Below are 15,953 nucleotides of genomic sequence, written 5' to 3'. Positions count from 1 at the left end.
TCTTTGGATTTCTATTCTGCCCTCCCCGCAAAGTAGGGGAGATCAATTAGCACAGAGAAGCTGTAAGAGAAAAGATAACAGAATGATTTTTGATCTTCTGAGATTCTGTTTCTCTACTAATTCCCAGTGTTAGAAGCTTCTGAACATTATCTTGGTTTTTTCCCCAGGTTTTGTAATCATTGGAGGAGAAAATGTGGGGAAATTAGACCTTGGCATATTTATTGCTTCCATTATCCCCGGAGGACCTGCTGACAGAGCTGGGCATATGAAACCAGGTCACCATTTCCAGATCTTTAACTGGAGTCCAAAACATTCTTTGAATTCAGCTAAGGCATTCTTTATCTTCAGTGTTGAACATAGTCTTTTTAAAATCATTCTTTGTAGGGGGACGTCTCATTTCCGTGAACAATATTAGCCTGGAGGGTGTTCCCTTTAATACTGCCGTTAAGATTATCCAGAATTCTTCTGATGAAGTGGAACTGATTATCTCTCAGCCCAAAGGTACAAAGAGAATGGGACAATTAAGAGGGCAATTCTGTTATACACAGAGTGCAGTTTTTATGAGACAGATCTAAGTTTTCAGAGCAGCAAGAGGGGAGGGCAGATCTTCTATATTTTGACCATTTGTGATGCCAAAATAAGGTTCTGCTTTCTGTAACTGGTGAGGTCAAATCTTATCAGTAGCCAAGAATTTACTCAACCACTCACAGCAGAGATCATCATCGGGACAAGGGTGTTGTTAACCTGAAAAGAGCGAGAACCCCTCTTCCAGTGACCTGTATTTTTTATACCCCAACTTTCTCCCCGGTGGGGACCCAAGGTGGCTTTCATAATTTCATAATTCAGTAGCCAAGAATTGACTCAAGGTGGCTTTCATAATTCTCCTCAACTCCATTTTATCCCCATTGGTTAGGCTAAGTGTGTGTGACTGGCCCAAGGTCACTTGGAGAGCTTCCAGAGTAGGGAATTGAACCGGGGTTGCTGAGATCCTAGAGCTAAGCTACAAGAGACGAATTACATGACGACACGCATGTGAAGGAAATCGCAATGTTAGCCAGGAAGCTGAGTTTTAAAAGAGATCAGAAGGCTTTGTCAATTTTCCCTCTCTAGAGAGCCAGCAAAGATGCTCCTCAGAGGGTTTGTTAATTTCCTCTTAGCCTCCCCAAAGGCTCTCTCAGTTTCACCTCCCCTTCTAGGAGGCGAAGAGGAAATAAACAAACTCTCTGAGGAGCCATCTGCATAACAAAGGAATGATCAACCAACAAAAATTCAGGTTAGAGAAGAAAACCTACTTAATCCCTGAACCTTGATTAACAAGCACCAGCACTGATGTCCAGGGCTTTTTTTTCTGGGAAAAGAGGTGGTGGAACTCAATGGTGGAACTCAGGATCGCACAATGACGTCACTTTGGATCAGCTGGAACAAGGGGGAGTTTTTTAAAGTTTAAATCACCCTTGGCGAAAATGGTTGCGTGGCCGGTGGCCCCGTCCCCTGATCTCCAGACAGAGGGGAGTTTAGATTGCCCTCCATGCCAGGCATGGAGGGCAATCTAAACTCCCCTCTGTCAGGAGATCAGGGGGTGGGACCACCGGCCATGTGACCATTTTCAAGAGGTTCCAGAACTCGGTTCCACCGTGTTCCAGCTGAAAAAAAGCCCTGCTGATGTCTCTTTTTTTCTTTCTTTCAAACTTTCTGAGTTGAACATGTTTGGCAGGCTACCACAATTTTGTCCCTCAGCTTAAAAGAGCTCATTTTAAAATTCAAGCCAAACCAGTGGAGGTGCAGAATTATTTAACATCTTACTAATGGCCAAGTGACTGTAGCAACAACAACAACAAAAATTTGTTCCAAGCATCTGGCGCGTGACAGGTTGGAAGCAAACGCCTCCCTTGCCTTATCTAGAAGAAAGAGCTTAGTTCTAGACAGAGGTGATTCGCAATGGGATGGGCCCATATGCTGGCTTCTGGGCTCCTTGCATGGCTACTCCAGCTGTACAATTCCAAATCAACAGCTCACTGAAAAGACTGCATAAGTCTCTGGTGCTCTCAGGAGAGGGCAGAACAAAGGAAGCATGCCTACAGCATGGCTTGGGGCAATCTCTTCCCTCCCCGCACTGATTGTTGGGGCAGCAGTCATTGGGCATCTTGCAAGAGCTTGGGTAGTGGTGGTAATGGGGATGATGGGCACATGGGTCTGGTTATTTACTGAATGTCTGCACCTCTCTGCAACTGGCTCCGTGGACAGGAGGCCCTGCATCATGGGAAGCATCCTCCCTCTTTTGGAAGAAGGGCTTTGTTTCAGCAGAAGTTTTTAAAAGAAGATGCAGGAAACGCCAGGCAGCATGTTAAGTCTGCTTCTGAGAGCCAAACTACAAGTGACGCCTGACACAGGTTGGACACTAGTCGGCTTCCCTCAAGTTTTGATGGGAAATGTAGGCATCCTGGTCTTGCAGCTGTAATGGAGAGCCAAGCTGTAAAACCAGGACGCCTACATTTCCCATCAAAACTTGAGGGAAGCCGACTAGTGTCCAACCTGTGTAAGGCGTCACTTGTAGCTTGGCTCTGAGACTGTACAGGGCTTAACTAGACAAGGCATGGGAAGGATCTGCAACAAGGTCCCTCAACATCTTCAGTTTTCTCAGAAAGTGGCTGCTGGGGAACCTGATTCGGACTGCGCTCCGTTTCTTCCTAGAAATAAGCACCACTGCGTGCCTTTAAGGCCCAGTAAGGAGAAAGAACAGGCCATCTTTCCCCTGCTGAGACTTGAAAGCATCTCATGTACACTAATTTCTCCAGGGAGGAATGGCATGCATGAGGGTGGAGGATTAAACCACCCTGTCGCAGCGCTCCAAAACTATTCTCCACTCCCAGGGACATCTATGTCGGAAAAGGTTTTGTGTGTACACTTGTGTGTGTGCGGTGCTGTCAAGTTGCTGCCGACTTTAGTAATCCCATAGGGTTTTCAGGGCAAAAGGTGGTTTGCCGTTGCCTGCCTCTGCATAGCAACCCTGGACTTCCTTGGTGCTCTTCCATCCAAGGTGTGGACACTCAGCCCTTCTTTTAACAAAACAGACATTTAAAAAAAACAAAAAAAGAGAGAAGCGAGCAGCATAGTTGGCTTGCGTTCACTGCTTTTCTTGCAAAATAGTAAGGAGTCCAGTAGCTCCTTTGAGACTAACCAGCTTTATTGTAGCATAAGCTTTCGAGAACCACAGCTCTCTTCGTCAGAAGCATCAGATCAGATGTGAGAGAGCTGTGGTTCTCGAAAGCTTATGCTACAATAAAGCTGGTTAGTCTCAAAGGTGCTACTGGACTCTTTTACTATTTTGTGACTACAGACTAACACGGCTAACTCCTCTGGATCTATGACCGCTTTACTTGGGCGTGCATCGTTGCGCATTACCTGGACGTCCGGATGCACATTGCCAGCCTTCTGCAGGCCACCTGCCATGGCTACGTCCATCCCAAGGTGGGCACTTTCCGGGACTGTGCAGTGCGGAACCTTTGAAGCTTTCTGGGAAGATTAACATCTGGAACGGTACTATTACTCATAAGGGGCCTCGCAAGTGCAAGAGCCAGCAAAGGAAAATAATAGCAAATCAAGAATGTGGGAATCACACACTCCAGGAACTCCAAATGACGTGGAAGTATTATAATAAGATGATTTAGTGACTTTGAATTTTAGAAGAATCACTGAAAATGTGTGTAAATTTTCTTGTCTTCGTCTTTAAAAGTTCCTATATTTTACTGGTATAAATTTATTTTGTATGGATACTTTTAAATGTAAATAACTAAACTAGACCTTTGAAGATAATATATAGAATTATAAATGTTTTCATGAAATGCTTTGAATAAAAAAATGACTCCGCTGATGGTAAATGGCTACTTCTGACCTCCTTGCCAACACGAGCCTGACTCTTCGTGCTTCTTTTTATCTTATTGAAACAAAAAGCACACATATGCACACACACATATGAATTTTGGGATGGACTGCAGTGGAAAGTACTGAGGTGGGAGACTTCAGAGGAGAGAGAGGAGGAGAGGGGTCCTTTTTCTCCGGATTGCTTTCCATTGTCCATGTATGTTCTGAATTTACAGACAGTTCTGAAGTATTGGCTGAGGAAAAGCACCTGCCAAGCCCAGTTAGCAGCACCCTTGGTTGTGAGCTCTGCCGTGCCAACTGTGAGAGGCCCATTTCAGAGGCCTGCCAAGCCACACCAGCCACAGAAGAAGAATACAGTACAGACAGTGAACTTAAGATGATTCTGACGCGGAATTCCACACCCAAATTGGTACCCAGGATTTCTGCATGTTCGGTTGGCAGCCTTGAGCCACAGGTAAGCCTCATTGCTTGCTTGTTGAACAGTTACAAGACATCTCTGTTCTGTCTTTAGCGATAGGAGGCTGTGCCTTTCACAAACGTTAAGCAGAAAAGGAATTAGTGCTGAAGCTTCTTACGTTCCGAGTTGAATCCCATTATTATGTAATTATCAGAGCTGATCCAAGGCCATAATGCTTGCGAGTGCAATAATGGGAGAGCGTTCTACAGCTCACCTCAGTTTACCATACCAAGGACAAGTTTTCCAAATAACCATCAAGGCCTTCATGAAAAGCCCATTGCAGAAGTCTAGTTGGGAGGTTACCAGGACAAGCACAGCAGTAACTAAGTCCTCCTTTTCCAAGAAAACAAATCAAAATGTTCCCCTAACCCAACCACTCCCTCAACCTGGCCATCCAGGAAGAGGCTCGGGTCCAAGAGTGATCCCAATCCAGGGACCTCATATTTGGGCAGTGTGGGAACCAATCCCAGCTAGGCTTGTCCACCACCAGTACTAGGACTATCTGCCACAAGCAACCACATCTTCTCTGGATTAAGGCTCATTTTCTTCACCTTCATTTCCAATGCCAGATAGACATTCACAGCCAGGACAGGAGGGCCTGCCGTTTCTAGCTGGAGCACCCAAACAGGTGATACCTACTCTGTGAAACAGATCGGTGGTGGAAAGTGGCATCAAGTCACAGCCGACTTGTGGTGACCCTGTAGAGTTTTCTAGGCAAGAATCAAACAGGTTTGCCATTGCTAGCCTTTGCATAGCGAGTGAAACAGATGAGAATAGGAGAAGCTGCAGGCATTATTGTTGATATTCATAAATATATCTCATTAAGAGAAAATTCATCTACAGAAAAATCACTAACTAGCTGCTGGAATGCCAAGAGATCTTCAAAGCCATACTAATGTTGGTGTTTCTTTTGAGCAGGATGGAATTAGCAGCAGTCGACTCCATGAAGAGACCTTCGTGAAATCCGTTATCACTCATGAATCAGCTGATGAAGACAGGGAAATCAAAAAAGGTATCACTTCTTAGGGCCAAGCCTTAACTCTACTAAGCAGTTCCTCAGATACTAAATGTAAATTCTGAATTAGAATGAATGGTATGTTGATGACCCTGATGCTTCGAGAATGGGCGGAGAGGCATTCAGCAGACGCTAGCAGAGGCTCTGTGAAGCGTATCTGAGGGTTTGAGAGAGACATACAGTGGTTCATCCCAAACTGCCAGGGATGGAGAGCTAATGAACACAACAAGGGAAAACGCCCGGATAGTAGAAACTGTGAACAACGAGTCTGGGAATACACAATAAACCATCAATTCTTTTTTTCTTTTTCCTATAAACACTGTATTAGTGCAAAGGTGCAAAACTGCAAAGTGCAAATGAATAAATACAATATACAATAAATACAATAAGATCTCCTGTTTCTTCTGTCCAAGTCGTTATGGAATAATAACAAATGGCACATTTGGATTTCTCTTCAACTTGGACTGGGGTCACCCCCCTTCTAATATTGTGACTCTCCGTTTGTATATTGCTCAGTCCCCATTGTGGGTTTTCATGGCATTCCCTTTGGACATTGTTATTATTCCATAACGACTTGGACAGAAGAAACAGGAGATCTTACTGTATTTATTGTATGTTGTATTTATTCATTTGCACTTTGCACTTTTGCACCTTTGCACTAATACAGTGTTTATAGGAAAAAGAAAAAAAAATTGATGGTTTATTGTGTATTCCCGGAGATGGAGAGCTGGCAGTTTCAGACCACCCACCTTCTAAGCAAGGCAAGGAATAAGAATAAAAATAAATCCATGCTTAGACCAGCAGATGTCAACTTGCTGTTGACTATGGTCTTAAGATGATGTCCTGTGGTAAGGAATCCTTGTTTTCACTATTCTGTGAAAGTTATTCTTGCTAATACTTCCTCCAATACATAGCAGATGGTGAAGGTGTGACATTTCCAGGCTACAGTGTAAAGCCTAAAATAAAGTCTTTCTTTCTTCTCTGCTGTAGGAGACTGCCTCTTGGAAGTGGATGGAATCAGCCTCCTAGGAATGAAACAGAAGAGATCTGGGCAGGTTTGTTGGGGAAATGGCATAGGCAGGGCTTTTTTTCTGGGAAAAGAGGTGGTGGAACTCAGTGGGTTGCCCCTGAGTTGGCAGGAGGTGGTGCCCCTGGTACCACGTGCGCGCGCAAAGTGCACGCATGTTCCCAAGGCCAATGATGTCACTTTGGGTCAGCTGGAACAAGGGGGGAGTTTTTAAAAGTTTAAATTGCCTTCGGTGAAAATGGTCACATGGCTGGCGGCCCCCGCCCCCGGATCTCCAGACAGAGGGGAGTTTACATTGCCCTCCATGCCGCTCCAGCGGAGCCGAGGACAATCTCAACTCCCCTCTGTCTGGAGATCAGGGGGCGGGGCCACCAGCCATGTGACCATTTTCAAGAGGTTCCGGAACTCCGTTCCACCACATTCCAGCTGGGCATAGGCAAAGTTCCTCAAGATACCAGCAAGCAGGCTGGACTTGCCGTTCTGTGCTGTGGTGTGTTCACTGAGCATCTGTGCTGCTCTGCTAGGTCCTCGCAAGAGAACACTGTGTGCCAGCTGAGCCCGGTCCAGGTGACAGCGAAAGTGAGAAGGAGCACATGAGCCCGTCTTTGGCAAGAGCGTGTCCTAAGAGGTGCTTCTTTTTAACAGATGGTAAGAAATGAATGGGAAGGGGACTGGGAGGAAAACGTTTCTCTGCTTTGCTGCTTTGTTCCGCGGGAAGTTGCACATGGCTGGATCATGCTACATGCATGGAGTGGCCTTCGCAGGCAAATTGCTCAGGGGTCTGCTCTCTGCTCACAGCCAATTGAATCAAAATCACCATCTATGAGCTAATAAGAAGCCCACCAAGTTTCTTAAAGGATATTTTTGGTGGCTGTACTGGATCTCCACTGTGTAATGTCTGCTACACAAAATCAACTACTGTATCATGTTCTGTTATCTTCATTCTTGTTATGACTGATGCCCTGTTTTCTTGTTTATTAAAAAAACTCTTTTTCATAGCAATACTTCATTGATACATATCATTGTAATAGTCATACAGAGTAGCAGACATTACACAGTGGAGATTCAGTATAGCTGCTAAAAATAGCCTTTAAGAAACTTGGTGATTTTGATTCAGTTGGCTCTTTGCACACTGTAGTCCGTTGTTGTTGTGACTCTGCTCACAACCAGCAGGCAGGCAGAAAGACAAGCTCGCAGGTAGAGGTGGGCACGATCCAAAAAAAATTAATGATCAAGCTGATCGTTGATCGGCGCCAGCGACGATCCCGAATTAATGATCCACACCGATCATCTCCTGTTTCCGATCCGTGGATCGTGGATCATGGATCATGGAGGCAAAAGCAGAGGGACGCCCCACTGTTCCCAGCGATACAGGAACGGTGGGTGATGCCGGTGGCATCTGTGTTTGTGTTTGGCCATCTGTGTTTGGCCGTCAGAGCTGCCTATCAGGGTTTGCAGGGATGAGATTGGAGTGCCCATGGCTACAGAACACCCCCCCTCCCTCCCTTGGGTGTCTTCTCCCAACTGGTGACTGCTTTGCTGCTCCATGGTTGGAAAGAAGCCCTGCTGATCAAGGAAATCTGGGCTTCCATTCAGGTTTCCAGGGTGACAGAAGGAGGGCAAACACAGCTCAGGCATTCCCCTGGCTCCATTGCCAGGGGAATAGATTGCTGGCGCCTGAGTGTCTGGCTTCCCGATCCGAGCACGATTGCTCCGATCCAGCCCCAATCCAGGCCCCTCCCGACCGCTGGATCATTGGCCGTGGACGATCACGATCTGCTGATTCACGATCGCGTGATCGCCATTATCGTGGGTTTTTTTCTATCGTAATGCGGATCGTGCCCATCTCTACTCGCAGGTCTTTGAGCGTCCCTATTCTCCACTGAAGCTCAGTTTAGCTTCGTAGACGTTTGGCTCCCAAGTAGAGACATGACTCAGGAGAGCTTGTCCTTGCTGCAAATGTATCTAGTCTTTGATCCCCGCAACTAGGTCCTGTTCCTTGTGCCACAGGTGAGCAGTTACATTTGTGTATATGAGAACAGGAGTCTCCCGACTTACTTGAGGAAACTCATGCATACATCTTTTTGCATTTGGTATCAACTATGAAAAGCATCCTCTCTTGCTGATTTTGAAGGGGGGTGGGAGATGTGAAGAGGTAAAAAAGTGTCCACCTATTCAAAGTGAGAGAAGGAAGTATTGCCCTTCTATTGTTTTGTGACACTTTTTAATTTAACACACTCCCTTCTGCAAAATGGTCGTTTTCACACTGCTTACAGGCCACGGAACATCGCGCTGAGCTCCTGGAATGACAGCGTCTTCCTGGTGCAATTTCGCGCGAAATTGCACCAGGAAGATGCTGCCGTTCCAGGAGCTTGGCGTGATGTTCCGTGGCTGGTAAGCAATGTGAAAACGGCCATAGGGAACTGTCTGCCTGAGAGTGTCCCTGCTAATGTTAGCAAGTCTAGTCATAAAATACTTTAGTTTTTGATTTTTTAAGAAAACAAGAGGGGTTTTTCCTCCTTATACTTTAACTTTGGTTATTTTTCATTCTTGCATGAAATTGTGCCAGGAAAACGTTGTTCTGGAAGCTCAGCACGATGTTCCGTGGCCTGTAAGCAGTGTGAAAACGGCCGATATTTAGAGTCCCATTCACTGAGAGCTTTCTCTCATAGGAGCACAGTGGAGGGTGTGTTACAGAGGAAATACAGCCAAGCATGAGCAGAAAGCAAAGTATTAGATCCTGGTTACCTTCATGGTATCTGTGATTAGATTTCAAATTCAAGCAGCTATCCCCGCTCCCCCCAGTTTATAATTTAGGAATGTTTTAAATTATGTCAAATATGAAAAAGAAATGTTTTGCTTTATCATTAAAATCCAGATACTCGGTAGCGACCACAGTGTTGGTTATGTGAGTATTCCTTTTCAGTGTTTCCGGAGCATAAGCAGCTGCACTTCGACAGGGTGTTGTGTGCAATAAAGAGTCTTTGGTTTTTACCTCCGTATGAATAGAGAACACATTTGAAGTCCGGCTGAGGAAGAACTCTGGAGGCCTCGGCTTCAGTTTTATGCAGATGGAGACAGATGCTTGCAAAGACCTTGGAAGAGACATTATAAGAATCAAGAGGCTCTTTCCTGGGCAGCCAGCTAAAGAAAATGGGGAGATTGACATCGGAGATATTCTTCTCGCAGTGAATGGGAAACCTATTCAAGGACTACTCTATCAGGTAGTGAGCAGTGGCATTGAATGGGCTCCTTCTCTGAAACATATTAATAAAGATGAAAAGGAACTTCGACTCAAAGTACTTGACTGATTCTTCAAGGTTTTAAAATAATAGTTGCTGAACTGCATTGCAAGTACAATTCTCTTTTCAAAATGTTTTGGTCTGTTTGACCTAGAGGATTGTGAGGGCTCTGCATCGCCCCCTCACACACTCAGTAGACTAAAGATGTAACAAACAGATGAATAAGATAATGGGGAAAGCATCTCTAGAAAAATCGAAGAGAGTCCAGTAGCACCTTTAAGACTAACCAACTTTACTGTAGCATAAGCTTTTGAGAATCACAGCTCTCTTTTGTCAGATGTGCATCTGACGAAGAGAACTGTGATTCTCGAAAGCTTATGCTACAATAAAGTTGGTTAGTCTTAAAGGTGCTACTGGACTCTTTTCGATTTTGCTACTACAGACTAACATGGCTAACTCCTCTGGATCTATGACCATCTCTAGAAAAGTGGAGATAGGTAAGTACTAAAAATGGTATTTTTTGGATCTGGGTATCAGGAAGGCCATAAATATTGATATTTCAATATTTGGGTCCAAACTTGCCAGTTTTTTATTCAGATCCAGAGTTTTGGTGTAGTGATTAAGAGCGCGGGACTCTAATCTGGAGAACTGGGTTTGATTCCCCACTCCTCCACTTGAAGCCAGCTGGGTGACCTTGGGTCAGTCCCAGCTCTCTCAGAGCTCTCTCAGCCCCACCCACCTCACAGGGTGTTTTGTTGTGGGGAGAATAACAATAATAATGACATACTTTGTAAACCGCTCTGAGTGGGCATTAAGTTGTCCTGAAGGACGGTATATAAATTGAATGTTATTATTATTATTTGGGATTTCAAAATTAACCAGCTCTATCATTTCCAAAGCAGAAATCTTTCTGTAGGGCTGGATGTGCTATTTTAGAAGTAAACGGCACCAAAATCCCACTGGAGTGAAGGCTGTCTGTCCTTTAAAGACCCCTGAACAAGTGTCCCCAGCTATCGTACATTGTTTTCTCTGGGCGGGAAATCCAATGCTTTCTCCAGGACACAGAAGCCTTAGAGCCAAAACACATGTTAAGAAATACCTAGGTTCAGCACGTGTTCTCTTACCTCAAGGTTTGCCGGGATCTGTAGGCGTCCTGGAAGCTTAAAGTTTAGCATTTACAGAGCAGCAAAAAGGGGAAGGGAAATACAGGTGCCTGTATTTTAAGATTTAAGCTTCCAGGATGCCTTTAAGCTTCCAGGACGCCTACAGATCCTTTAAGCTTCCAGGACTTTAAGCTTCCAGGACGCCTACAGATCTTTAAGCTTCCAGGACGCCTACTTTAAGCTTCCAGGACGCCTACAGATCCCGGCAAACCTTGAGGTAAGAGAACACGTGCTGAACCTAGGTATTTCTTAACGTGTGTTTTGGCTCTTAGCCAAACACACAAAGTAAATGGAACCAAAAAAGCCCAATAGAACCAATGCCAAACCAGCAGATCCAAACGGACAGCCGAAGGCAGGCACTCCAAATGATGCTTTTGTTTGGCAGCCGGTCACAGCAGCTTTTCTTTTACCATTTGCAACATTCCTGGGCAAAAGCAGAGGGAGGCGACCCTCACAGGCAAATGGAATCACACATTAGGGTGTGCTCAACTGTCCAAATATAACAATTCTCTCATAGATCACATCAGAGAATCATTGTGATGGTACAGACAGGTGAGCACTCCCCTAATGTTGGAAGAGGAGGATTCAGTGCTGTCTTTTTCCTCAGGTTTCAGAGGGGGACAAACCAAAGAGTTAGAAAGATAGAGAGGTCAGGGCACTCTGTTTCCTCCTCTTGACTTCCTCCCTCTCACTTCTTCTCTTCCTGGCATTGTTCCAGGCAACATCTCTCTCCTTCTCCTCTTTCCATCTTGGAAGCAAGGATGCAGGACATGTCCTGGCATCCATGTCCATCCTTAGATTAGATAGGTAGTTAAGATCTGTCTCTCTTCCTTTCCTATCAGAGTATAGTAAGTACAATAAAGAACTCTTATTTTTTTTCTAAATATAAAGCAAGTGTATGATTTATTATTTTCCCTCCTACACACATACCAACCAGCAGAACGAGCTCACAACCACCTATAATTACACTTCCTATGCCAATTGATAGACTCTACTAACAGCCCAAATGTGGAATCTAATTTGGTTTCTGGAGCCTACATATGATTTATTTATCACCTAACTAGCTTGATATCCCTGCTTCACTACAATATTTTACTCCAGTTATAATACTTATGAGTATGTAACATTTTTTTGGTTTATATTTTTTTTAGTTGGTTTTGTAGTATAATAGCATAGTACCAACTGTCTCTGAGGGGAGGATGAGGTGTGGAATGTTGTGAGCCCCAATCAGCCTGCATACGCAAATGACCTTGAAAGGCTGGTCCAATCAGGGAAGAGTGGCTGAGCTGGCAGGGGCGCAAGCAGGCAGCAGCCTGCCGGCCACACAGGGAAGTTGTATCCCTTTAGGAAAATACATTTTACCCCAAGGCAATGGCAAACCACCCCGTAACAAAAAGTCTGCCAAGAAAACATTGTGATGCAAAGTCCCCCCATGGGTCAGTAATAGAGATGGACACGAACCGGAAAAAAACTGAACCATGTGGTTTGTGGTTTGTCAAATGTCATGAACCATGAACTTTCACGAACCTGCTCCTGGTTCGTGAGCCAGTTCATTTGGTTCGTGAAAATGTCACATCCAGGTCAGCAGAAGGTCACTTCCTGGTCAGCAGAAGATCTGCAGGAAGTCCATCCCCTGTTGCCTAGGAAACTGATTGATTGGCACCAGGCTGTCTGCAGTGATGAACCAAAAAACGAACCAAATGAACCAGCCTAAAGTTCGTAGCGGTTCATCAGAAATGGGATCTGACGAACCATGGTTCGCGAACCACGAACCAGCGTGGTTCGTGCTTAATTTTGGTTCATGTTTCGGTTTCTGCCCATCTCTAGTCAGTAATGACTCAGTGCTTGCATAGGGGACTACCTTTACCTTTACCTACCCCCTTAGGGGGCAAATTTCTTAAAATCCCTTCTTAGTGGGTGTTTACATCATGAAAGGAATGTTCTCCCCAAATTTCACATTTCTAGGTCCAGGGATTTGGGCTGGGCGTTGATGAGTCAGCCAGGACACTTTTCTTTATATATACATAGATGTGCGATTCCATTTGCCCGTGAGAGTCACCTCCCTCTCTCCTCCTCCTTTTTGTCCAGGAAAATAGCAAACAGAAAAAGAAAGGCTGCTGTGACTTTTAAAATGCCAATTCCAGTTATTTCCAAATGTTTTCACAATTAATCAGGACCAGCATTACCAGTTTATCTGAGAATCCTGATATTGATTGGTTTCTGGAATATGCCTTAAAAAATACCCGCAAGATATTCTTTGGGTATATTTTTGGACCAGATAACCAAATCACACACCTCTAAAGGGAAGCAGCATTCTAAAACCTCCCATCAGCGGATATTATTATTATTATTATTATTAACAACAACAACAACAACAACAACAACTATTCTTATGTTATAATATTTTGTTGTGCTCTGCTCTGAGTCCACTTGTGGGGGGAGCGGACTAAAAGTCTAATAAATAAAATATTTACTTAATTTATGCTTGCCTTTCTCCACAATGGGGACCCAAATCAGGTTATATCATTCTTCTCTCCTCCATTTTACCTTTTGAGGTAAGTTAGCTTGAGAATGTGTAACTGGCCCAACATCAGTCAGTGAGCATCCACAGCAGATGAGTGGATGGTCTAACCACTATACATCACAGACTTTTATATGGTAGCTAGAATTAAACAGCAGCAAGTAGTTAGCTCTGGGTGAGACATGCACATCGCATGGTAGCAAGTTGCCTAGTGGTTGCTGCTGGCCCTGGCCCTGATGAGTGCTCCCTTAAAGGCCCTGGAAAGGCTCCTGCTCCCTCCCTCCCTCCCTCTGCCTTTTACTGGCAGAAACCAAGGCTTGGAGGCTGGCAGGAGTGCTGTGATTGCCTAGCAACAGCCAATTAAGGCATTCATTGTTTAAAGGTAAGGTGCTCTTTTTACTATTTGGGTTTTTTTTTAACTCCCCAATGCATTTTTTTTAAAGACTTCAGATTTTTCTGCAAACCTGGGCATATTTCAGATTTGTAGAGAGAGTTAATTATGTTATGTGTCTGTTTATGACTCCAATCTCTGGACATATTTGGCCATGTTGAGAATTAGATATATTGACAACAGCAGGGGATTGACAAGGAATTGCAAAGGGCATCTCATTTTCCCTTCTCCCAATATTTCCTCTTTCCCTTCCCTGAAAGCCTTCATGGCCATTCCCTTTTTCCTGCATGCTTCGCTTTTTCCCACCCACCAGCGCAAATCTACCTTTATTTGCTCCGTTTTCAGTTCTCCCCCCTTTCCTCTGCTTGGCAGTCTTTCCCTAAGAAAACTAGCAGAGTCATGCAATGCCAGCCACCAGGCCAGGCCCAGTTACTGGGTGCGAAACCTGAGTTGGGGCCACCTCATTTTCCCCTGTATCTTCCTCCCCATAGTACTTTTTCTTTCCCTTCTCTTGGCAGCCCCCATATCTTCTCCCCTTTCCCTGCTTCCTTCTCTTCATCTCGCTCATCAATGAACTTAGCTTTTATCTGCCCCCCCCCTTTGTCTATATTTATTTACTTCATTTATACTCCACTTTTCAACACGATCGGGACCCAATTCATCATTCTGCATTTTATCTTCCCCAAAGATAGGTTACATTTAGTGTGTAGAGCTGGCCCAAGGTCACCAGTGAGCTTCCATAGCAGATTATGGATTCAAACCCAGATCTCCCAGATCCTGGCCTGAAACTCTAACCACGACAACATGCTGACTCTTAGCAGCTGGAAATGGCAGGCAGGGTGGTCAAAGGGGGAGCCAGTTTGGTGTAGTGGTTAAGAGCTGCGGGACTCTAAGCTGGAGACCCGGGTTTGATTCCCCACTCCTCCACTTGTAGCCAGCTGGGTGACCTTGGGTCACAGCTCTTTCAGAGCTCTCTCAGCCCCACCCACCTCACAGGGTGGTTTGTCATGAGGATAATAATGACACTTTGTAAACTGCTTTGAGTGGGCATTAAGTTGGCAGTATATAAATCGAATGTTGTTGTTGTTAAAGTGGCTCTCCCCCCTCGTCGCTCTCCCAAAAGCTAGCTTGGTTGGCAGCTCTTGCTGACCCAGGCCTCCCACCAACAATAGGCAGCTTCTTGCCACTCCTAACCTGCCAACCAATGCTGCCCCTGTCCCTCTTCAGAGCTCCAGCAGTCACTCCACTTTGCTGGACTGTGGCTTGACAAGGCACAGGAACTCCTCGTGGAGGGGAAAAAGAAAGTGAGCAAGTGGGGGAAGGGAGAAGATGTCAACATGCCCCAGGCAGGCTGGATTGGGCTTTGTTGTTTGGTGGGCCTGATCCGCCAGTTTACGTATCTCCAGGTGGAGGCCACTTGGCTGTTCGTACACAAGATAACATTCCACAGATGATAGACTCTCATAGAATGTGGACAAGCACAGAACTAACACCGGCTTTCTCCCTTGCTAGGAAGTCCTGCACTTGCTCAGAGGGGCTCCTCCTGAAGTGACGCTCCGATTCTGCAGGCCACCCCAAGGCATCCTGCCAGAAATAGACCAGAGTGTACTGGTAAGAGGTCATCTCTACAGGTGCAACCCTGGGACTGTCCCACTGACATGTTTGGAACTAACAGCATGAGGGGGTGCCGTGCAGGAGCAAACCTGTGGGGTATCTAGTCCGTCACCCTGTTTCACACAGTGGCCAGCCGGTTGTCCTCAAGGGCCAACCACAGAACGTAGAAACCAAGGTTTTCCCCTCATGTTGCCCCAGCACTAGAATTAAGAAGTTTACTGCCTATGAATATAGAGGTTCCCTTGCTAACGAAGGCTAGTAGCTACTGATGGACCTCTCACCCAAGGATCTACCTAACCCCTTTCAAAGCCATCTGTAATCATGGCCGTGTAAAGGACACTGCCGCCCACACCGAGATGAATGAATGTATGGCTGATGCTTACTTTTACTTAGTGGTTAAAAATAGAAGCTCCTGAAGAAGCAGGCGTGAAATCTGTTCGCAGCCGGCCTCAGATTGAGTGTTTGAGAGCGTTCCAGGGGAGAGCGTTCTATGGTGTGTTATCCCAGGAGGAAGCACTCCCCAGCGTTTGTTTCCTCACTGGCAATTACCTCTGCACCGTGCTGGAATGAAATAACAACTAAGATATTTCCACCTTAAGTCATAATAACATAGAAGGATAAACTGACTTCAAACAAAGACT

At 45.2% G+C, this 15,953-nt stretch overlaps 1 protein-coding gene across 1 annotated transcript in view; it reads left to right on the top strand.

The window, feature by feature from the left end:
- The window catches only part of FRMPD2 (FERM and PDZ domain containing 2), a 73,216-nt gene that overhangs the window by 42,426 nt on the left and 14,837 nt on the right, over window positions 1–15,953 (top strand). The window contains exons 18-25 of the mRNA XM_054983965.1: window positions 168–275; window positions 385–501; window positions 4,098–4,336; window positions 5,258–5,351; window positions 6,345–6,409; window positions 6,906–7,029; window positions 9,391–9,605; window positions 15,211–15,309. Coding sequence (XP_054839940.1) covers window positions 168–275; window positions 385–501; window positions 4,098–4,336; window positions 5,258–5,351; window positions 6,345–6,409; window positions 6,906–7,029; window positions 9,391–9,605; window positions 15,211–15,309 — 1,061 coding nt within the window. The remainder of the gene's footprint in view (window positions 1–167; window positions 276–384; window positions 502–4,097; window positions 4,337–5,257; window positions 5,352–6,344; window positions 6,410–6,905; window positions 7,030–9,390; window positions 9,606–15,210; window positions 15,310–15,953) is intronic.

The sequence above is a fragment of the Eublepharis macularius genome, chromosome 6 (genome assembly GCF_028583425.1).
Source record: "Eublepharis macularius isolate TG4126 chromosome 6, MPM_Emac_v1.0, whole genome shotgun sequence".
NCBI lineage: Eukaryota > Metazoa > Chordata > Lepidosauria > Squamata > Eublepharidae > Eublepharis > Eublepharis macularius.
Note: the sequence above shows the minus strand (reverse complement) of the source record. Positions and strands in the feature narration are given on the sequence as shown.